General features: G+C 44.1%; 1 protein-coding gene across 1 annotated transcript in view; it reads right to left on the bottom strand.

The window, feature by feature from the left end:
* Positions 1-617: 617 nt before the first annotated feature.
* HTR3B (5-hydroxytryptamine receptor 3B) overlaps positions 618-24149 on the bottom strand; it is a 39551-nt gene continuing 16019 nt past the window's right edge. Inside the window, exons 3-9 of the mRNA XM_008020939.3 lie at positions 15622-15666; positions 15182-15291; positions 14586-14755; positions 13942-14099; positions 3801-4011; positions 2183-2365; positions 618-1036 (exon numbers count right to left, since the gene is read on the bottom strand). Of these exons, the coding sequence (XP_008019130.3) occupies positions 801-1036; positions 2183-2365; positions 3801-4011; positions 13942-14099; positions 14586-14755; positions 15182-15291; positions 15622-15666 (1113 nt within the window). The 3' untranslated portion in view covers positions 618-800. The remainder of the gene's footprint in view (positions 1037-2182; positions 2366-3800; positions 4012-13941; positions 14100-14585; positions 14756-15181; positions 15292-15621; positions 15667-24149) is intronic.

Below are 24149 nucleotides of genomic sequence, written 5' to 3'. Positions count from 1 at the left end.
ATGGGAATCACATCGAGTAAATAATAATCTGTGCTGACTTATTTTGTATTCTCTGGTGTGCCAAACATAATGCCTAGGACTTAATCAATACTCAGTAAAGGTTTTGTTGAATGGGTGACTGAATAAATGGCCAAGGCAGGGCTGGAAAATGGAACCATCTTATACTTTTTAAAAAACTGCTAAAGCGTACATAAATGCATGTGTGTGCCTAGAAATTTTCCGGAAGAAATTACTAACAGTGGTTACTCTGGGTGAGTGGACTGGGATAAGAAGGAAAGTTAACTTTTTTACTGTACACTCATACTGTTTATACATTTTCATGAACATATGATTCTTGGCTTACACAGCAGACTATTAGGTGTATGAACCTGGACTCAGTGGAAAGGCAATGAAGGCAGAAAGCCTTTTATTTATTTATTTATTTTGAGACAGAGTCTTGCTCTGTTGCCCGCGCTGGAGTGCAGTGGTGCAATCATGGCTCACTGCAGCCTTGAAGTCCTGGGCTCAAGCAATCCTCCCACCTCAACCTCCCAAGTAGCTGAGAGTACAGGCATGAGCCACTATGCCCAGCTATCTATCTATTTATTTATTTATTGGTAGAGATGGGGTCTCACTATGTTGCCCCAGCTGGTCTCAAACTCCTGGGCTCAAGCAATCCTCCTGCCACGGCCTCCCAAAGCATTGGGACTATAGGCAAGAGCCACCACACCTGACCCAGAAAGCTTTTTAACCCACTGTTATTCCCCCTCTTCTCTCTCTTAAATGCCAGCACAATTATTGAGATCAGAACACTTCAGTCTTCACACACCACCCCACAGTGCCCAGAGGGAGCACAGAGTAATGGTGTAGAGCCCCAGCATGAAAAGGTAGCTTCGGAAGAGCAGTCGGTCAAAGCGGGACAGGAGGACCAGCCACTCTGCCTCCTGTTGGTCTGTCTGGTCCTGAGTTTGGAGGTAGTTGCTGATACATTGAAGCTGCGACCAGATTTCCTTCAGGGTTCCTGGCTGGGCCAGGTGCTCTCCATAGAACGAGGACTCTGCATGATGGAGGAAAACACCCTGGGTGAGCCAGGGACTACCAAGATCCACCTGGACTTTCTCTTGAAGCTGATGGCCTCATCCTTCAAGGACAGTTGTGGGTGAAACTGAGCAGTGGGTTGTGTTTGGGTTGGGTACTCTCTCCACCCGATTAGGGGAGGCAAGATTGTCCTGCAGGAAGCCTCGGAGAACATGTCAGAGCTGTATTATGTAAGCAGGGTGTATGTGTGCTGGATCCGTTCAGGAGATTTTCTGAGCTAGAGGTCAGCCTAAATGGACTCAGTAGGAGCTTTAGGGGCTGGGATGATTCTTATACTTGTTCACGTTAAGCAACTAGAACCTAAATGTACACAAGCTCCATGTATGCATGTGTGCATGTGCATGCCAGCACTTTCCTATTCTGAAATCAATGACTCAGTCACTTTGGGTAATTGGTTAAAACTGGGGATAAAAACTGACAAACAGGCCAGGCACGGTGGGCTCATGCCTGTAATCCCAGCACTCTGGGAGGCCAAGGTGGGCAGATCACCTGAGGTCAGGAGTTCAAGACCAGCCTGGTCAACATGATGAAACCCTGTCTCTACTAAAAATACAAAAATTAGCCAGGCATGGTGGCGCACGCCTGTAGTCCCAGCTACTTGGAAGGCTGAGGCAGGAGAATAGCTTGAGCCTGGGAGGCAGAGGCTGCCGTGAGCCGAGATTGTGCCACTGCAGTCAAGTCTGGGCAACAGAGTGAGACTCTGTTAAAACAAACAAAGAATAACTGAGGGCCTGAACTTCAAGCCAAAATTAGACTTTCAGCTGAGCGCTGTGGCTCACACCTGCAATCTCAGCACTTTGGGGTGCAAAGCAGGGAAGATCGCCTGAACCTAGGAGTTCGAGACCAGCCTGGGCAACATGGCAAAACCCTGTCTCAAAAAACCAAACCAAAACCAAAAAACAACAAAATGAGACTTTCTAGAAAGCCAGAAGGAGGCAGCCTTCAGTCTCCAGAGAGATAATATAAAATGCCACACCCAGGTTAAGAAGCAGTTGTTTTAGGGTTTTTCACATAAGCCAGCGCAATATCTAGTACATCACCAACGGGAATGAATTTTTAAGGTGATCAATCCGGACAGGGGAGAAGCACAAGGCTTCTCACACACCTGTTATCAGAGCACGCTGGGCCCTGGGTTCCACTCTAGGCCTGTCAGCATCGGTGTTCCCTCGAAGGCACAAGAAGGGCTGCTGCTGTCCACCACGCCGCTCATCGTGGAGGAATTTGACCAACACTATGGACTTAGCCAAGCTGAGAACCAAGAAGGCCATGCAGATGCTGAAGAAGTGACCTGAGAGAAACCAGAAGAGGTGCAGTTAGCCTCCAGTCTGAAATGCAGCATCAGATTTTTTTTTTTCTTTAGGGACAGGGTCTTGCTCTATTGCCCAAGCTGGAGTGCAGTGGCGCAATCATGGCTCACTGTAGCCTTAACCTATTGGGCTGAAGTGATTCTCTCCTCAGCCTCCTGAAAAGCTGGGACTACAGGCATATACCACCACACCAGGCAAATTTTTTTTTTTTTTTTTTTTTTTTGTAGAGACAAGGCCTCACAGCCAGATGTGGTGGCTCACGCCTGTAATCCCAACACTTTGGGAGGCTGAGACTTTGTGATCCACTTTGGGTGGATCACAAGGTCAGGAGATCAAGACCATCCTGGTCATCACAGTGAAACCCCGTCTCTACTAAAATACAAACAATTAAACGGGCATGGTGGCGGGCGCCTGTAGTCCCAGCTACTCCGGAGGCTGAGGCAGGGGAATCGCTTGAACCCAGGAGGCGGAGGTTGCAGGGAGCGGAGATCACGCCACTGCACTCCAGCCTGGAGACACAGCAAGACTCCATCTCAAAAAAAAAAAAAAAAAGAGAGGGAGACAAGGCCTCACTATGTTGTCTTGAACTCTTGGGCTCAAGCAATGCTCCCACCTCAGTCTTCCAAAGTGTTGTGATTATGGGTGTGAGCCAATGCATCTGGCTTGCTCTTTTTTTTTTTTCCTTCCTTCCTTCCTTCCTTCTTTCCTTCTTTACTTCCTTCCTTTCCTTCTTTTCTCTCTTTCTCTCTTTCTTTTTCTTTTTCTCCCCTCCCCTCCCCTCCCCTCCCCTCTCCTTCCCTTCCCTTCTTGCTGTCACCCAGGCTGGAGTGCAGTGGTGGGATCATAGCTTACTGCAGACTCAAACTTTTAAACTCAAGCAATCCTCCTGCCTCAGGTTCCTGAATAGCTGAAATCAATGACTCAGTCACTTTGAGTAATTGGTTGAAACTGAGGATAAAAACAAACAGGCCAGGCACGGTGGGCTCATGCCTGTAATCCCAGGACTCTGGAAGGCCAAGGTGGGTGGATCACCTGAGGTCAGGAGTTTGAGACCAGCCTGGTCAACATGGTGAAACCCTGTCTCTACTAAAAATACAAAAAATTAGCCAGGTGTAGTGGTGTGCGCCTATAATCCCAGCTACCCGTGAGACTGAGGCAGGAGAATCACTTGAGCCCAGGAGGCGGAGGTTGTAGTGAGTATGCACTGAATGCCCTGTTGATTTGTAAAATTTTTGGTAGAGATAAGGTCTCACTATGTTGCCTAGGCTGCTCTTGAATTCCTGAACTGAAGTGATCCTCCCGCCTTGGCCTCCTAAAGTGCTTATATTACGGGCGTGAGCCACCATGCCTGGCCAGCATCAGATCTTTCACAGGGGTCATGAAAGATGAGTGTCCGGTGACCCCGAGGCTGCTTACCAATCAGAGGGGTGCTCCCTACACTCCGTGGCACCTGGTTGGACATGTTGACCCTGAAGACGGTGTAGCCCACCAGCACACTGGTCTTGAACACAATCCTGGCTTGGCAGTTGGGTGGCACGTAGAAGCTCCCCAGGTCCACCAGCATGAGAAAGATGCTAGGAATCAGCAGACTCACGACATAGACCAGGGGGTGTCTGCGCATCACCACCTGGCCAGGAACAAGCGATCTGATGAAAAGAGGGTCTAGGCCAACAGGCTCAGATTTGGCCAAATTCACAGCCAGGAATGCTCCCCAAAGTCCCAACGTTTTTGCATAATGTGAAAAAGTCTGTGTAACTTATCTTAGAAATATGTTTCAGGTTACTGTTTGGTTTAGAAAAGAGAAAAAAATCCTTTAAGTTTTACATAGAGCTAATATTAATATTATTACTAGTATTAATAGTTATAAGAAGAAGCAGTAGCTAGCATTTACTTACCACTTGCTGTGTGCCAGGCATCAGACTCAGTGGCTCATAAACTTAACTTATTCAATCTTCACAACTTTAAAGGCTGGGTATCATTAACTTCATTTTACAAACAAGGAAACTGAGTTTCAAAGAGGTTGAATTCCTTGTTTAAACTCACACAGCTGGTAAGTGAGAAACTGTTTTGAGACTAAAATCTTCCTTCTGAAACCATTTATTATGCAATATATTGTATTACGTGTGTGTGTGTGTGTGTGTGTGTGTGTGTGTGATGAAGTTTCACTCTTGTTGCCTAGGCTGGAGTGCAGTGGTGCGATCTCAGCTCAACCTCCACCTCCCAGGCTCAAGCAATTATCCTGCCTCAGCCTCTCGAGTAGCTGGGACTACAGGTGTGTACCACCATGCCTGGCTTATTTTTTGTATTTTTAGTAGAGATGGGGTTTTACCATGTTGACCAGGCTGGTCTCGAACTCCTGACCTCAGGTGATCCCCCTGCCTCGGCCTCCCAAAGTGCTGGGATTACAGGTGTGAGCCACCGTGCCTGGCCTATTATATTACTTTTTGGTCTAATATATCTCCTTCCTTGGATTCTGAGCTCCTGACCGCCTGTGTGTCTATTATTCTGGGCAGGAAACCTTGCACAATTAAATTTGGAAGTTTGGAGAGGGCTCAATAACGAGACTATTTGCAAGGTGTGAGCAGGCTATAGGGAAACCACAAGATGCAGGGCAGACCCCAGGGCTTTTGGGGGACTGGGTAAGCTATTACCACCCTTAGGCCTGAAGGAGCCAAGGGCTGGCGTGGTGACCAGACCTGAAGAGAAAGCTGTGCAGAGGCTGCCAGACAGGACCTGTGGTTTTCTCTTAGTCTGCCTGGTGTTGACTCCACTGGTGTTGGTGGAAATGGAGAGCTAAGTACCCCCACTCAGCCCTCCACCCTCCTCCCATCTCCTACCACTGCTTCCCCTGCCCACTCCCTCTCCCCACTGGCCAAACATGACCAGCGGTCCCATCTTTGCAAGCCACAGCTCTGTCTCCAGGAGCACAGATGCAGGGGGTAGAGGAGTGGGTCTCAGTGGAGGCCACCTGAAGCTGTCCTGCTGGCCTGCACTGTGCTGGCCACACAGAACTGCTCTTGTAGCTTGGAATTTGAGTCTCATAAAATTACTAATATTGTTGCCAATTTTTATACCTCACTTCTTTGAAATGATGATGGGCAGTGTCTTTAATAAGCACATACTCTGTTCTCATCCTTCTTAAAGAGAAACAGGTGAATGGCAGGGCTGCTTCCCCACTACGGCCTGGACTCTCATCTCATCCCATCTCTGGGGTAATGATAATCCCCCAAGGGGCCAAAAATAAGACCTATCTTATAGTCGGCATTCAATAAATGTTTATCAAACAAATGAATATTCTGGGCCCTTTGCTGTTGGATTTGGACAAAAATAACATTTGAAATCTCCCATTTCTCTGATTCACCAAACAATGAACTGCTCAATATGTGTCAGATAGTGTGCTGGACACTTTCACACATATGGTGTGATTTATTTAATCCTCACTGAAAATTTGGTAGGTAATAGCCTCCATTTTATAGATTTTCAAAAGGAAAACTGAGCCCCCTAAAGTGGGTAAGTTGAGTAAGGGACAGAGCCGGGGTGTGCCCCCATATCTTCTGATTCCAAGCCCAGTGCTTTTTCCCAGGACAGGATAGCTACAACTCTTGACCTGACTCAACCTCTCTGAGTCGAGTGCAGGGTTCTTATCCTTCATCCCCATCTCCCACCGGAGAAGAGTGTCACAAAGAAATGAGCTCAGGGCAGAGATGAAGTGCAGAGACCAGCGATGGAGCAGGAGGTGCTGGGGGAAGAGCTTGACTGGGGGAGATGAAACATCACCTTGCTGATAAGAGTGGGGGCTCTCCAGCCATTGGGTCTGGGAGCATATCCTGACTCTGTGGAGCTTGGCAAGCCAGAGTTGTTTGGCATATTGTCTGGCTGTTGTCATTCGCATTAAGCCATAATTGGCTGCAAAAGCCTAAACCAGAGCGTCACTCACTGCTTTGCAATAATTTGGTTAAAACACATTTATACCAAAGTGCAGTCAGCAAGGAAAGCAACAACAAAATTAACTGTCATCAGCCTGCACCCCTCTAGCTCCTGTCATCATACAGTGACTGAGATGGCTGTGGTTAGGTGGGGGCAGGAAAAAGGGAGTCAAGTGGCCAGAGTCCATGGGGGTTTTATGTTGTGACCCAGTCTGGGCTGTTGGTGATCTAGCCTTGTGGTGTCAAGGTGAGGGGGTGACCACGCCTGCTGACTCTGGAGGGTAGAAATGGGAACCCTCCCTAGCGACTTGGCAGATACTACACAAAGGGGAAGAAAAATATAAGCAAAGTACAAGAAGGCACGTTGGTTAAGCAGAAAAAAGCCCAGACTCAAAATCAAGGGGACAGGTCAGGTGTGGTGGCTCAGACCTGTAATCCTAGCACTTTGGGAGGCTGACGCGGGTGGATCACTTGAGGTCAGGAGTTCGAGACCAGCCTGACCAACATAGTCAAACCCCATCTCTGCTAAAAGTACAACAATCAGCCAGGTGTGGTGGCGTGTGCCTGTAGTCCCAGCCACTCAGGAGGCTGAGGCAGGAGAATCGCTTGAACCCAAGAGGTGGAGCTTGCAGTGAGCCGAGATCGCACCATTGTCCTCCAGCCTGGGCAACAGAGTGAGACTCTGTCTCAAAAAAAAAAATCAAGGAAACAGAGTTCCTGAGCCCCTTGATTCCAGGTGTCTACATGGGCTAGTTTAAGTCCTCCTGGATGATGTAGTCAACCCCTCCATGCCTTGATTTCCTCCTTTTTCAAAAAGCAGTTTACTTTTGCCTTGAAAATATCTTGGGTACAACTGAGATGAGCAGTTGTGCTCTCTACAGAAAGTCCCTATGTAAAGAAAACAAGCTGAGATGACACCTCTCCACCCAGAGGCTGACACAACAGTAAATCTATGTCTGGGACAGAGCCAGAGATGGATGGTGTGGCCCCTCAAGGTCCCTGATTTCCAAGAAAGTGCAGGTTTATCAGACTATGTGTTCCCCGAGAAATCATCTGAGGGAGAGCTGTGGAAAGAGCTAAGAGGTTAGGAGGTAGGCGGGCTTTGCGGATATGGAGCCCATGTAGTCACACAGAGCCTGCTCTTGAAAGGGTCCTGCACTTGGTTTAGTGCTCCACTGGTGCTATTTTGAAATTCTTAATAATGTTTGAATAAGAGGTCCTGCATTTTCATTTTTCACTAAGCCCTGCATATTATTAGCTGACGCTGTCAGAAAGATAGTCCTCACTGGATGTCAACAGTAAATGAAGGCAGAGGGAAAAGACACAGGGACAAGGGTGGACAATTAGCTTCTGCTGTAACATAAAGCAAAAACATCTCTCATCTTTGGCTTATAGAATTGTAAAACTAGATAGACCTTCCAAAACCACCTCATCCATTCTCCTACCTTTAGGAAAGATGTTCACATTTCTAAGACACACGAAATAGTACATATAGTTTCGGGTTTTGGTTTTCTTCCAGAAGAAAGAACCCACTTTTTTCTTGTGGTTGATTTAGGTGGCAATGTTGCCTATGGACTAATTTTTTTTTTTTTTAGACACAGTTTCACTCTTGTTGCCCAGGCTGGAGTACAGTGACACAATCTCAACTCACTGCAACCTCCGCCTCCCAGGTTCAAGCGATTCTCCTGCCTCAGCCTCCTGCATAGCTGGGATTACAGGTGCCCACCACCACGCCCAGCTAATTTTTATATTTTTAGTAGAGACAGGGTTTCGCTATGTTGGCCAGGCTGGTCTCGAACTCCTGACTTCAGGTGATCCACCTGCCTCATCCTCCCAAAGTGCTGGGATTACAGGCGTGAGCCACAGCGCCAGGACTAGACCAATTTTCCCTGCAAACCCAGTGCAGCCTAAAGAAACTCTAGTTTTCAGAAATTTTTTGTTTTTATTATCTCGGATAATCAGAGCCCTTTATTCCTTTGTTCAATAAACATTAATTGAGCATGAACAGGTTGTCTGGTACTATCCTAAATACTGAAGTTAGTACCATTAATAAGACAGTTCCCTGCCCTTATCCCATCTTGTAGGATCAGGAAGCAGATTCTGGTGATTGTTTCATAAGTCTGTTGCGGGAGAGAAAATTTGCCCCAGAATGGACCATAGTCAGGGTCCATACCTGCTTTAGATCATTTAAACAATGGGATTTGGGACTTTCTGAGTTTATATCTAGATGATATTTTGGACTTAGAGTTGACACTGGAATGATGCTGGGTTAAACTTTGGGGGATGTTGGGATGGGGCTGAATGTATTTGTACGTGGAGCAGAAGTGGATTTTGGGTTGCGGACTCTACTAGGTGGAAAAGGGCCCCCAAGAATTCATGTCTTTCCTGGAACCTCAGAATGTAGCCTTATTTGGAAATGAGATCATTGGAGATGTACTAGAGCAGGATGAGGTCATACCAGAGTAGAGTGGGCCCTCAATCCAATGTGACTGGAGTTCTGATAAAAACAGAAGAGACACACGTGGAGAAGGCCACGTGAAGATGGAGGCAGAGATGGGAGCAATGCATCTGCCAGCCAAGGAACACCACCGGTTCCTGGCAACCACCAAGGGCCAGAGGAGAGGCAAGGTGCAGCTTCTCCCTCAGAATGCCCACAAGGAACCAACCCTGCCCAAGTCTTGATTTCAGATTTATAGCCTGCAGAACTGCAAGAAGATGATTTTCTGTTGTTTTGAGTCACCCTATTTGGGCTACTTTGTTATGGCAGCCTCGTGACACTAATACACGTGACTTGCCAAGTAATGCACAGTGGGCGAATGGCAAAGAATGGACCGGAATATACTGCTCTGCCTTTAGTTGTGTGTCAGCATGATATAGGATCAGGCACATAGTTTCTGGAGTCAAGTTGCCTGGGTTCAAGTCCAGGCTCCACCAGTCACTTTGCAGCCTCCTGTAAGTTACTTAACTTCTCTGCACCTCAATTCATTTATTTGTAAAAATGCAGATACTTGGAGCACCCATCTCCTAGGGATGTGAGGATTATAGATACAAACTCTTAAAATGGTGCTTGGCATAGAGTAAGTACTCAGCTTTGTGGTTATTGCTATTGTGTCTCCCTGGGCAGATTTTGGGGATCTGTGATAGATGTCAGGAACCTTCATTTATTCATCATTATGCCCTAAGTGTTCACCATGGAGCCTGGCACATGGTGAGAACCTGAAAGATGTTCGTGGAATTGTACTGCAGTCTGGTAGTAGTGCTACTTTTACTTCCAATATAACGGAAATGTGGAGTTAGCCCGAATGGGAGCTATCCTCTTGAGATCAATCTTTCTGAGGGTGACCTCTCTGCAGATCATGCAAGAAGCAGTGACTCCTGCTTCTGCTAAGTAGAAGGCATGTCCCCTGCTCAGTGAGACACTGCTCTCTGCAAAACTGCCCCTACCCACAGCCCATCATTTCTAATGGACTAAAGGAGCTGGTGCCTTTAAATTCCACAGAAAGGGAAGAAAAAGCACTTTAGTTTCAGTCCATGTTCCCCATTAGACACCCTTCAGGTGTTAGCAATATTATGCCACAATTTCATTATCCATTAAAGCCAGGTAATAATAAGTACACAAAGGTATTTGGAGCCTATTGATGTTAATGAAAGAGATCAATCTAATTCAGAATGTGTGTGTGGAGAGCTCCTTGGAGATGGAATAGGCCCCAAGGTTAGCCTCTAATTGCCTCCTTGATGGTAGACCCCACCAGTACTCAATTTTGCATGACCGTCTTTATGACATAGTTGGAATTTTGACGCCCAGACTCCACTTCATACAGAAGCCCATTTTCCTCCTCTCCAAAGCCCCTCCCAGCATTCCCAACTCAGAAAGAACAGGAAAGTTGCTGCCATTTAAGCACCAGAGTCAGAGTTTCTTGGATCTAGACTATGGGTTGCACTGGATGAGCAGAAAGTCAGTCCATGAGTCCCAAATCACTTGAGTGACCCAGAAAGGATATCTGGGGCTCTAAATTCTCTCTCTCTCTCTCTCTCTCTCGTATGATCTGCTGGCGCTTAGAGGGATCTTATCTTCTATCAAGTTTATGAGCTGCATTCAATAAGTATCTCAACAAAGTTACTCCACCTAATCTAGAAAAATATTATAACAGAAAAAGAGGATAAAGGCATTTCTTTCCCAAATGCCCCTTTGCATTTTCTAGGACACCCTGTGGGCACCCCAATTCCTGCCCAAATAAACACTTTACTTGGTGTGAGGATATCTGTGGTTGGGCTCGGTTTAGTTTCCACAGCTGTCCACCCTTTTCCATCCAACACGAGTTCCTAAATTGTATTCCTACCTCCTCCCACTTCTACCCTCATTCTTTAAAGAAAAAAAAACCACTGCCATGCAAAATCAAATGCTCACCCTGCTGTTTCTGGGAACCAGCACCTCCAATAATATATTGGAGGAAACCTCCCCTCCCATGGCTGCTGGACCGGGTCCCAGGCTGTGCACAGACATCTTTGTAGGGAGAAGTGCCTGTGCTCTGGGCCCCCTGTGGAACGTAGCCCGACTCCAAAGCATCCGTGGTGTCCTCTGATAAACAATTTGTGTCCCAGAGTCGGCAGCTATGATTGCACATTAGCTGAAACTCATAGGGCATCCGGAGCACTTGATTTAGGATAAATGGCAGCAGTGTACCTCAGGCCAAGGATAAGGATGAATTTAGAATAGATTATTGCTTTTCCTGCCTTCCCTACCTGTCCCCAACCTCCTGCTGAGCAGCCTGGACTGAGACACAGCCAGCAAGTAGATTAAGAAGAGATGGTCCTTTGCTGTCAGGACCCTGGCAGGCCCAGTGTTGGCATAATAGAATCAGGCTCTGAATTTCACATCACTGGCCAATGGCTATTGAAGGAAACCCAGGTGCCTTGGTTGCTAAATTCAGAGTGGGATGTCCGGTATGGAGTCAGAGAATGAGCCTAGGCGCCGTGCACAGAGCAGAAATGCATGGAGGCTGATCGGGGTTGGCAGACAGAAAACTAATCGTCACTGAATCCACTTTTAGTCTTTCTGAAGCTGCGGAATTGCTCCTGAGTCTGGCTTCCTGCCCCACCAAATATGATCTGTGACTCTACTCAGGATTCTCTCCCTACTCTGCTCCTGAGGACCAGGGTGGAAGCCAGCCCTCTAGATAACCCACGTCCACCCCCAGGGCAGAAGGGCCCATGGAAAAGTTCCAAGAGCATGAAATCAAATTGCACCTGCCTCCAGCACACTTCCACTTCAACACGTACCCAGGGGGAAGCATGGTAGTGAGGAGAGCAGAGGAACTGGACCATGGCTCTGAGATCCAGGGAAGCCTCCCCTCCATTAAACAATCTTCTCACTGTCTCTGTTCATCATAATTAAAATGGAGATAGTATATAGAAAACCTTTGGTTGCTGTTGATGAATTAACATTTAGGGTGAAGGAGGGCGACATGTAACTACAAATAATAGCTGCTCTATGGAGAGAGAGAGAGTGTGTGTATGCACGTGTGCCTGTACATGCAAGCTCACGCCTTGTTTACCTGCCCCATCTCTTGCTTGTGTTTGTCTCCTCCGTGCAGTGTAGGTAATGGTGTGTGCAGTGTTCTCAGGAGCGCTTGGTAGGTGACTGTGTTCCACCTTGCATGTGCTACTCCTTCACATTTCCCTTTAATGCTCTCCATTATTCGGGCTGCATTAATAATGTTTGCGGGCTGATATCTTTAAAATTAATGAGGTGTTTACTCTTAGCCAAGAAACTCATTGAAATTTAAAAAAGGAAAAAAAAAAAAACTTGCTTGCTTTCCTTCCCTTTTCCTCACAAGAAAAGTGGACAAACAGCCCACATTGCAAGCTTTGCTTAAAACCGAGCAGAATTCTAGGCAAGAACCCAAAGCCCACCATCAGGAGGGTATGAGTTGCGATTAGCTGCTAGCCAGCATTATACATCAGTCAGGTTCAAACCACAGCTGTGTCTAAGAGGCCCAGATTTAACAAGAGCTTTGCTGGAAAGCTGTGTACACTTTTAACCAATTGAGGGATACCTGTAACCTCAGTAATAGTTCCTTCCTTCCTTCCTTCCTTCCTTCCTTTCCTTCCTTCCTTCTTTCCTTCCTTCTTCCTTCCCTCCCTCCCTCCTCTCTCTCTCTCTCTTGCTTGCTTGCTAGCTTTCTCTCTCTCTCCTTCCTTCCTTCCTTCCTTCCTTCCTTCCTTCCTTCCTTCTTCCCTCCCTCCCTCCTTTCTTTCTTTTCTTCCTTCCTTCCTCCCTTCCTTCCTTCTTTCCTTCCTTCCTTCCTTCCTTCCTTCCTTCCTTCCTTCCTTCCTTTCTTTGTTTTTTTGACAGAGTCTCCCTCTGTCACCCAGGCTGGAGTGCAGTGGTATGATCTTGGCCCACTGCAACCTCCACCTCCCGGGTTCAAGCGATTCTCATGCCTCAGCCTCCTGAGTAGCTGGGATTACAGGTGCACACCACAACGCCCAGCAAGTTTTGGTATTTTTAGTAAAGATGGGGTTATGCCATGTTGGCCAGACTAGCTGGAACTCCTGACCTCAAATGATCCACCCACCTTGGCCTCCCAAAGTTCTGGGATTACAGGCATGAGTCACCGCACTCGGTAAATGATAGTTTATTTCATCACCACCCCTTAGCATATCCATTGTACCAGAGCACCTTAGTCTATTCTAAATTTTCCTTCTTATTCCAAAGGTATGTTTTTAGGATAATTCACCTTGAGTGCAGTCCTGACCCGCCTGTGGTTTCTATTTTTCAACCGAATTCATTACTTGGCATGAAGGACCACCATCCCCTCACTACCACCACCACTAGCTGACTTTTTGCAGAAAAGAAGAATGCACTGCTGAATACTAATGATGTAGTTTACCAGTTGTGTGAAATTGCTGCAGACCACATGTCAAAACAGCTTCCCAGGGGGCCAAAGAAAGGAGAATGGCTGCCTCTGGAGTACAAATCAGCAGGCTTCACTCTCCTGTATCCCACTATCCCCCAGTTTCATGGCGGACAAATTTCGCTATGAACAATGCAGCCAAGGGCATTCCCAGGGATGCCTTGGAGGAGGAGTGTGGGTTCCCATCATAATTTTGAGGGGTTAATTGTTCCCTCTGATCCAGAAGCTACCAGTGGTCTCTGTGTGTCTTATTGGCTAATCCCATAAGATATTCAAGTTAATAATATTTTCATATTATGCATCTGCATCTGGAATTAGTTGATAATTTACTCAATAAAAAAATAGGACAATAATGTTGATGAGAAAGTCTTCCCAATTTGTTGTTGTTGTTGTGTGTGGGTTTGTCTGTGTTTTTTCTGAGTAGCAATTAGAAGCTATAATGTGAGTATGTGTGGAAAGATTGGAGGATTCCTGGTGCAGGGCATGCTTCAGGCCTCTGGTGTCTGTTATCTTCTGGAGGGGCCCAGCATCTCCCACTGAACCTCTGTTCTGTGAAATGCTTGAATGTGAGTGGATGCTCAGAGCCCGCCGAAGTCCCTGTTCTTGGGTGATCATGAATGAGAACATGCAATAGAGCAGAAATTCCTCGGCCCAAGAGAGAAGGCCAAAGGCTGTGGAGAAGCAGGCAATAGAGACAGGTAGTAAAGAACCTACATTAAACTGAATCTGTGCAAATCCTCCAGCGCTGCTCTGCAGGATGCTGTATGTGGAGGACACAGATAGAAGTTCCCACTCACTGTCATTCAAAAACACCTTTTTGTCACGCTTAATGTCTTCGGGGCTCCTCAGAAAGGCCAGGTCTACGTCTTCCACTACAAACAACAGAAACAGTTGACTTTCCCAGAGAGAAAGAGATGCCAACATCCACCCACTTTTCCAGCTCCCAATTTGAATCCTTCCTCTTTCTCCTGCCCCCATAGGCACAGTCTCCTTGGCCTTATTTGAATTAGGGGGTAGGGATGCGGAATAAAATCTTTCTAGTCACAAAAAAAAAAAAAAAAACAACTGTGAATTTATGGCTTGGAATACACTCTCTGTAGAATGATGGAGCTTGTCTGCGATTTCTATAATATTATCCATGGCAGTAGAGGCTTAACACTGTGTTTCCAAAACAACCACAGTGGGCTACAGCGTCATACTTGGTCTGGATTACAGCAGGAACCAAAAAACTGCAGGAAGAGATTCTGATTTTTAAATAGCCAATTATCTGCAAGAATAAAATAGACCTGAAGGATACTATAATATCATTTCACCTACGTGTACCAACCCAGCATTGATGGGTATCTCTCATGGTTTACCTGTATGCAGAATGCTCTTGAAGGTTAGGCTGCAATTCTGGACATCAAATGGAAAAGCATATGTCTCTAAACTGCATGCGGAGACCACCTGGATGGGCTTAGAGTTCTCAATGGTCCCAGATGAGTTCACATAAACATAGGGAAGGTCAGGGGATCTTTCAACGTCCATGCTATACGAAACACAAGAGAACTTGTTGTCACAGAGAGGACGTTGGTCATTTCAAAATATAGACAGGATGATTAGGAGATGGTAGTGACCATGAGGTCCATGACCAGCCTAGCCCTGCAAAAACACAATCGCATTTTCCATGAGATTATTCACCCCAGCAAAGATGAGCTTTTCAGTGACAGCCTCGTAAGTTAGCTCATTTGCTGCTATAACAACACAGACATAATAAGTAACCTCAACATTAGTAACCAGATCTGTATCTTAAACAACATCAACACATGGCACTTCTAACCTGAATACTCCCAACGATATGCTCCCCTTCAACTTGAGAAGCAAAAATGAGCAACACCGACTGAAAGTAAGCAGCGACTGGCCTGACTATGCCAAGGAGTCTACACCCCACAGAAATACACACTGGCACACTTACAACTCATTGATGATGATATCCGGGGCCCAGATAGCACTTAGAGGTAGGGAGATCTCTCTAATCTCATCAAACAGGCTGGAGTTCCAGGATAAAAATTCATCATTCCAGACCTGTTAGGAGTAGCCAAAAAGAAAACTTAATCAAAATGGGGCAATGTCTGCCTCAGTAAAGAACTAAAGAGACATTTGGATTAATAATCCAACTTATCAGCCTCTTGGTTCGATCTGTTAGGAGAAAGGACTTCCCATCTGAATGCTAAAGATGGTGGTCCCAACCAGAAACCAGGGCCATACATCTTAAATGAATTACAATAAATTAGGTCTGCTGCAGATCTAAGGAACTAGAAATACAAAGATAATTTCTATTTCTTAAATAACTATATTTTGCAGCAGATCCAGATCAGGAGTGAAGTATATTTAGAAGGAAACATAATTATTTACCTCCCGGTACCATACACTTGTCTTTAATATTTGATTCTCTGCATCCTGCAAGGCAAAAATAAAATCCACACCAAATCTTAGAATGTCAATAAATCAAAGGCCAATTCAGCAGTAAGGCAACTCAGAAGAAAATCAACTCTAACCAAATAATGCTGACATTAAAAACATTACCTAGACTCTTCACTACCTAAGTATTCTCAGCTCTTACTTATCATGCACACCTGTTGCTATAAGCTTTACTATATTATCTACGACAAAACGGCACTTTGCCTGCCCTTGACATTTTCAATGATTTGCTAATCTCTTTCCCACTCTAATTCGTTACTCTACCATTAATCAGACTAAAAAATGTTATGTAGTCTTAGTAATTTGGGGCTAAAAAGATGAGACCAAGCTTTGATTTGTAATCAAGATATTATTCATAATCTCTCAATGAGTGTTAGCTCAACTGTTATTGGCAGCCATTCCTGTTAAGTTACTGTACGTTTGGATTTCTCTGCTTATAAAACAGACTGAATGAACTTATTATAAATGAAACATATTTTAGATGACATAATAAATGTGATTTCCCATGTCTGCAGTGAGTCCATGATATTTTTAAAAGACCCCCAAAAACAGCAATTCAAAAAACCCTCCTGGCTGGGCACGGTGGTTCATCCCTGTGATCCCACATTTTTGGAGGCCAAGACAGGAGGATCCCTGTGATCCCACATTTTTGGAGGCCAAGACAGGAGGATTGCCTGAGCTCCGGAGTTTGAGACCAGCCTGGGCAACACAATGAGGCCCTGTCTCTACAAAAAAATTAAAAATTATCCAGGTGTGGTGGCACACAACTAGTGGTCCCAGCTTCTTGGGAGGCTGAGGTGAAAGGATTGCTTGAGTCCAGGAGGTCAAGATTGCAGTGGGCCATGTTTGTGCCACTGCACTCCAGCCTAGGTGACAGAGAGAGACTCTGTCTCAAAAAAAAAAAAAAAAAAAACCCTCCTCACCAATTTTTTCATATCTAATCTAGTAGAGAACATTCTGAAACTCTGATGTTCTTAGGAAATTTTAAAAAAGGGATATCTCACACCGTATATAAACATTAACTCAAAATGAATCATACACCCAAATGTAAGAGCTTAAACTATAAAACTCTTAAACCAAAGAAGTAAATCTTCATGACTTTGAATTAGGCGATGATTTCTTAGACATGACAACAAAAGAAAAATAAATGAGACGTCATCAAAATTAAAAACTTTTGTGCTTTAAAGAACACCATCAAGAAATGAAAAAGACAACCCACAGAATAGGAGAAAATATTTGCAAGTCACATATCTGCTTAGAGGCTTGTATCCAGGATATAAAGCATTCCAGCAACTCAATGACAACAAAAGACAAGCAGCCCTGTTTAAAAATGGGCAGGCTGGGCGCAGTGGCTCACGCTTGTAATCCCAGCACTTTGAGAGGTCAAGGCAGAGGGATCATGAGGTCAGGAGATCGAGACCATCCTGGCTAACACAGCAAAACCCCGTCTCTACTAAAAATACAAAAATTAGCCAGGCGTGGTGGCAGGTGCCTGTCGTCCCAGCTACTCAGGAGGCTGAGGCAGGAGAATGGAGTGAACCCGAGAGATGGAGCTTGCAGTGAGCTGAGATCGTGCCATGGCACTCCAGCCTGGGTGACAGAGCAAGACTCCATCTCTAAAAAATAAAAATGAGCAAGAGACTTGAATAGACATCTCTCTAAAGTAGGTATACAAATGACCAATAAGCACATTAAAAGATGTTCGAGGTCACCGCTATGGGCCAAACTGTCCCCCCAAAACCCATATGTTGAAACCCTAACTTCCAAGGTGTCCATGTTTGGAGATAGGGCTTATAGGGAGTAATTAAGGTCAAACGATGTCATAGGGATAGGACCCTAATCTCATAGGATTGGCGGCTTTATAAGAAAAGGAAGAGAGAAAGATCTCTCTCTACCATGTGAGTACACAGTGAAAAGGTGACCATCTGAAAGTCAGAAAATGGGCTCTCACCAAGAACCAAATCAGCCAGAACCTGATGTTGGACTCCCAGCCTCCAGAACTGTGAGAAATAAATTTCTGTTGTTTATGCCACCTAGTCTGTGGTATTTGTTATGGCAGCCTGAACTTTCTAATACAATCACTAATCATTAGGGAAATGCAAATCATCAAAACCACAATGAGATACAAACTCACACTCATTAGAATGGCTACTGTTTTTTAAAAAGCAGAAAATAACAAGTGTTGGTGAGAATGGGGAGAAATTGGGACCCTTGTGCACTGTTGGTAGAAATGTACAATGGTGTGGCTGCTGTGCAACACTTTCTTAAAAAGTTAAAGATGAAATTACCATATAATCCAGGAATTCCACTTCTGAGTACATACCCAAGAGAACTGAAAGCAGGGCCTTGGGCAGATATTTATACACACAGGTTCATAGCAGCATTATTCACAATAGTCAAGGGGTAGAAGTAACCCAAGTGTCCACTGACAAATGAATAGATAAGCAAAATGTGGAATATACATAAATTGGAATATTATTCAACCTTAGAAAGGAAGGAAATTCTGACATATGTTACGACATGGATGAACCTTGAGAACATGATGCTAAGTGAAATAAGCCAGTCACAGAAGGACAAATACTGCCTGATTCCACTTAAATGAGGTACCTAGAGTGCTGAAATTCATAGAGGACAAAAATACAATGAGTTGCGGGGGTGAAGAAAGGGAAAGTTATCATTGCATGGGTAAAGAGTTTCAGTTTTCACTGCTCACAATAGCAGAAACATGAAATCAACCCAAATGCCCATTAATGACAGACTGGATAAAGAAAATGTGGTACATATATACGATGGAATACCACACATCCGTAAAAAAGAATGAGATCATGTCCTTTGCAGAGGCATGGATGGAGCTGGAAGCCATTATCCTCAGCAAACTAACATAGAAAGAGGAAACCAAACACCACATGTTCTCACTCATAAGTGGGAGCTGAACAATGAGAACACAAGGACACAGGGAGGGGAGCAACACACACTGGGGCCTGTCAGGGTCCAGGTGTGGGGAGGGAGAGCATCAGGAAAAATACCTAATGCATGCTGGGCTTAATACCTAGGTGATGGACTGATAGGTGCAGCAAACCATGGCACACGTTTGCCTATGTAACAAACCTGCACATCCTGCACAGGTATCCTGGAACTTAAAATTAATTAAATTAAATTTTACAAAAAAGAGAAAACAGGGCCGGGTGCAGTGGCTCACGCCTTGTAATCCCAGCACTTTGGGAGGCCGAGGTGGGAGGATCACCTGAGGTCAGGAGTTCAAGACCAGTCTGGCCCATGAAACCCCGTCTCTACTAAAAATACAAAAATTAGCCGGGCATAGTGGCACATGCCTGTCATTCCAGCTACTCGGGAGGCTGAGGCAGGAGAATTGCTTAAACCCAGGAGCAGAGGTTGTAGTGAACTGAGATTTAGCCACTGCTCTCCAGCCTGGGCAACAAAGCAAGACTCTGTCTCATAAAACGAAAGGAAAAACATATACTCTAAAACACATTTGTCCAGAATATCAATTCTATAAGAAAACATGTGCAGAGAAAAGTAAAAATTAGCAGCAATGGTTGTTTTTATAATTTGAATTATGTGAATTTTTTCCTCTATGGTCTTATACTCTTCTGTATTTCCCACATGTCTACAATAAGTATATTATAATCAGGAAAAACATTAGTATTATTTATTAAGTTAACAAGCTGTCCCACAAAGAAATATGAATGGCCAGTAATCACATGAAAATGTTTAACCTCAGCAGTAATAAAAGATGGAAAGAATGCTCAAAAAAACAAAAACAAAAAAAAGAGTTTCAGTTTTGCAAGATCAAAGGAGTCCTGGAGACTGGATCATGGTGATGATAACATAAGAATGTGAATGTACTCATTGCCACTGAACTGTATGCTTAAAAAGGGTCAAGATGATAAATTTTATGTTGTGTATTTTATGACAAGTAAAAATGATAATACAAAGTGGGTAAAGGATTTGGCTATATATTTCTCCTAAGGAGATATATAAAGGGCCAATAAGCACATGAAAAGATGCTCAATAACATTAGTCACCAGGGAACTGCAAATTGAAACCACAACGAGATACCACTGTATCCTCACTAAGACAGCTAAAATTAAAAAGACAGACAATAACAAATGTTGGCAAGGATGTAGAGAAGTTGGAGCCCTCAAGTATTGCTGGCAGGATTATTAATTGATTCAGCCACTTTGAAAACCAGTCTGGGCTGGGCTCGGTTGCTCACGCCTGTAATGCCAGCACTTTGGAAGGCTGAGGCAGGCAGATCACCTGAGGTCAGGAGTTCGAGACCAGGCTGGCCAACATGGTGAAACCCCTGTCTCTATTAAAAATACAAAAATTAGTCGGGTGTGGAGGCACACGCCTGTGATCCCAGCTACTCGTGAGGCTGAGGCATGAGATCACTTGAACCTGGGAGCTGAAGGTTGCAATGAGCCAAGATTGTGCCACTGCATTCCAGCCTGGGTGGTGGAGTGAGACTGTCTTAAAAAGAGAGGAGAGGAGAGGAGAGGAGAAGAGGGGAGAGAAGGGAAGAAGAGGGGAGAGGAGAGGAGAGGAGGGGAGAGGGGAAAAGAGGAGAGGAGAGGAGAGGAAAGGAGAGGAAAAGCAGTCTGGTGTTTACTCAAAAGGTTAAACATACATTTATCATATAATGCAACAATTCTACTCAGAAGTATATAACCACGAGAACTGAAGACATAAGTCCACACAAAAAACCTGTATAAAAATATTCACAGCAGCATTATTTGTGATTGTTAAAAAGTGAAACCAATGTAAACATCTATTGACTGATGACTGGATAAACAAAATGTGACATATCGATACAATCGATTTTACAGCAACAAAAAGTAATAAAATACTGATGCATGTGACAACATGTATGAACTTTGAAAGCATGCTAAGTGAAAGAAGTCAGTCATAAGAGACCATTTACGGTATGATTCCACTTATATAATATGTCTAGAACAGGCAAATCTATAGAAACAAAAAGTAGAGTGTTTGCCTAGGGCTGCTGGGGGTGGAATGTGGGGTGTGACTGCTAATGGATATAGGGCTTCTTTTTGAGGTGATAAAAATGTTCTGAAATTAGATAGTGGTGATGGTTGTGTAACTCTGTACTAAAAAACACTGAATTGTATACTTTAAATTGGCGAATTTTGTGGTTGAATTAAATCTCAAAAAAACTGCTATTTAAAAAAAATGTTTAATAAAGAAAAGGGCAACCATTTTTGAAGACATTTCCGGTAAATTTATAAGAAGGCTGATGCATACTATTAAAGAACTCTCCTTGAACTCTTTTTTTTTTCATTTCTTTCCATGTATAATCCATCACTAAAAACTGCATCCTTAAAAGAGAATAAAAGGATTAAAAAAACACAAGATGAAGAAATAGGAAATAAAATGTGTAAGACCAGCCTGGCCAACATGGTGAAACCCCTTCTCTACTAAAAATATAAAAATTAGCTGGGCATGGTGGTGGGAACCTGTAATCCCAGCTACTTGGGAGGCTGAGGCAGAAGAATCGTTTGAACCCGGGAGGCAGAGGTTGCAGTGAGCCGAGATGGCGCCATTGTACTCCAGCCTGGGTGACAGAACGAGCCTCTGTCTCAAAAAAAAAAAAAAAAAAAAAAAAAATTGTAAAACATTTCCCTTGCTGATTTAGGTTCAAAGCTCAAGAGTCACTTAGGTAACATTTGTATTTCTGTAATATTTAGTACAATACCAAATTTCAGTACATAAAAGTGTTTAGGAAGTTGATGGCATGGAATCAACTAACAGCTCTGTTTTCTTCCCCAGAACTGGGTATAAGAAATTAAATGGCCAGGCGCGGTGGCTCACACCTGTAATCCCAGCACTTTGGGAGGCCAAGGAGGGCAGATCATGAGGTCAGGAGATCGAGACCATCCTGGCGAACATGGTGAAAGCCCGTCTCTACTAAAAATACAAAAAGATTAGCCAGGTGTGGTGGTGGGCGCCTGTAGTCCCAGCTACTTGGGATGCTGAGGCAGGAGAAGGGCGTGAACCTGAGAGGCGGAGCTTGCAGTGAGCCGATATTGCACCACTGCACTCCACAGACTGGGCTACAGAGCCAGACCCCATTTCAAAAACAAAACAAAAAGAAATTAATTGTCCAATTATCCAGCCACATAAAAGTCCATTTTCTTTGTGCACAGGGTCAAGACTCTGTACTACTCTGGAGAATTCAGACTGGGTAGGGAATCAGAAGGCACCACTGATACTATTGTCCATGTTGATGGCGCACGTGGAATTGTGCAGTACACAGACTACACAGTGGCTCTGCGCCAGGTGGCATCATTTGAAAGAGAAACAAGAAACTTTTTAAAATTTCCCCTTTTTATAATCAAGAAAGCAAATTACTACCAAATAAGCATTATTCTTTCTCTTTGAGAGAGAGAAGGCATTAGGAGCACATAGATACGTAGTCACCCTGCTTTAGTGGTTCAACAAGGCCTGGTCTGAGTGAACTTGCTCTACAGATATTTATGGAATTTAAATAGATACTTGGGAAAGGCAAGTTTTAAAGTAGTATAAAAAGTGAAAACCTTGAATTCACAAATATTTCCCCAAGGAACAGCTTGGACCAGATGGACCAGAGGGGACTCCCAGAAAAGACTGGCTCAACGGGAGTCCTGGTGGCTAAAATCAAAAAATAGAGCTCAGGATTAGGTGACACCACTTCCTGGCCTTTTTTTTTTTTTTTTTTTTTTTTTTTTTGCTTTTTGAGACAAGGTCTTGCTTTGTTGCCCAAGCCAGGGTGCAGTGGCACCATCATGGCTCACTGCAGCCTCAACCTCCCAGGCCCAAGTGATCCTCCCATTTCAGCCTCCCAAGTAGCTGGGACCACAGATGTGCAACACCATGCCCAGCTAATTAATGTATTATTATTAATTTTTGTAGAGACGGGGTGGTGCTATGTTGCGCAGGTTGGTCTCAAGTTCCTGGACTCAAGCAGTTCTCCCACCTTGGCCTCCCAAAGTGCTTGAATTACAGGTGTGAACCACCGTGCCCAGCCTTCTTTGCAAATTTTACCAACTGAGAGATCATGAAACAGATTATGTCTCACCCACTGAAGCACAAAAGGTTCCATTCTAGGCTTGGTTGCAATCAGTGAGGTTCCCCACAAATAGAAAGAAAAGTTCAAAATGCAGTTTATATCACTGAGATATATAGTAGCTGACTATGCTTTCACAAGAAATACATTTTTACGTCTATTCAAAGTTCTTACCAGTTTGTTTATTACTGTCATACCCCGTGAATGTGTCTCAGTGATTCAGTCATATGGCTGGGAGGAGGGTCTCTGTTTTCATGTTTCATTTCACTATCATTTTATCCAGTTGATTCTTCTTAACTGCCATATTGATGCCTTAGCTTGTTTTTCACTTCTTGCCCATTGCTTTGCCACATTACATATAACAATGTTAAGAATTTTTTTCTAACATTTTATGGGGGTGTTTGGGAGGATTCGTCATTCAGCCCTGAAGAACACAATGTCAAAAAGTATTTTGAGGCTAAAACTAAAATCTTTTTTTGTCAAAGGAAACAAGTTTCTCAATGCCAGCTGGTGAACATAATTGGTTCTCTGGTGGCATTATTCACAGCTTTTCCCTCTGTGTATCTCGCCCCGTTTTTTTTCTTTAGATACCTTCCATCTTGCTTGTTAAAAGCAAAGGATATTTCAGAGAATTGGAATTCATTAGTCTTCCTAACAGAGGGAGTCTATTTAGATCTAAATTGGTGGTTAGCAAATATACAGATAATTCCCCTACATTCTTATTTATCTTTTCCAGTTCCGGAGACTATAGAAACAGATGCCTCAACGTCTGGCTGGGAGGCTCTAGTCAATGGACTGGAATACAAAGGTATCTGGGATTCGGAATTGACAAAACTCAATAGAAACAAATTGAAACTCTTCACTGTTGAGTAGATTATCTCTATAATCAGATTTCCCTAAGGTACTCATAATACCCAGAAATTCTAAGACAAGACTGTAGTCTTTTATATAAACAAAACAGGAGGCAAAACATTATAATGGAGGTGCGGTGCCGGGCTGAAAGCTCTTCATTCCAAACAAAAGTTGCCAGCAGTTCAGATGCTGGCAGATGCATCCAACAAGTTATCTATTCACATTGGGAGTGTCCTTGTCTGTGCAGAATCTGTGAGTGATTTTTATCAAGTCCTTCAGAACTGTCCCTGCCTCTGGAGCTAACTTTAGGCTTATCCCACCTACATGCAATAGAAACATTTGCCAAGCATTTTCAGAGTAGCCATTTGTAAAGACAATCCTAGAATTGATCCTTATATTTTTTAATTCATTCATTCATTGGACAAGTATCAATTGAATGTCTTGGAAATCAAATACACAGTGCTGCATGTTATGGAAAATATGAATATGAGTAAGAAAGTCCTTCCCTCAAGTAGCGTACACTACA

Source organism: Chlorocebus sabaeus, chromosome 1 (assembly GCF_047675955.1).
Source record: "Chlorocebus sabaeus isolate Y175 chromosome 1, mChlSab1.0.hap1, whole genome shotgun sequence".
NCBI classification, from domain to species: Eukaryota; Metazoa; Chordata; class Mammalia; order Primates; family Cercopithecidae; genus Chlorocebus; species Chlorocebus sabaeus.
This window is presented reverse-complemented; position numbering and strand designations above follow the sequence as displayed.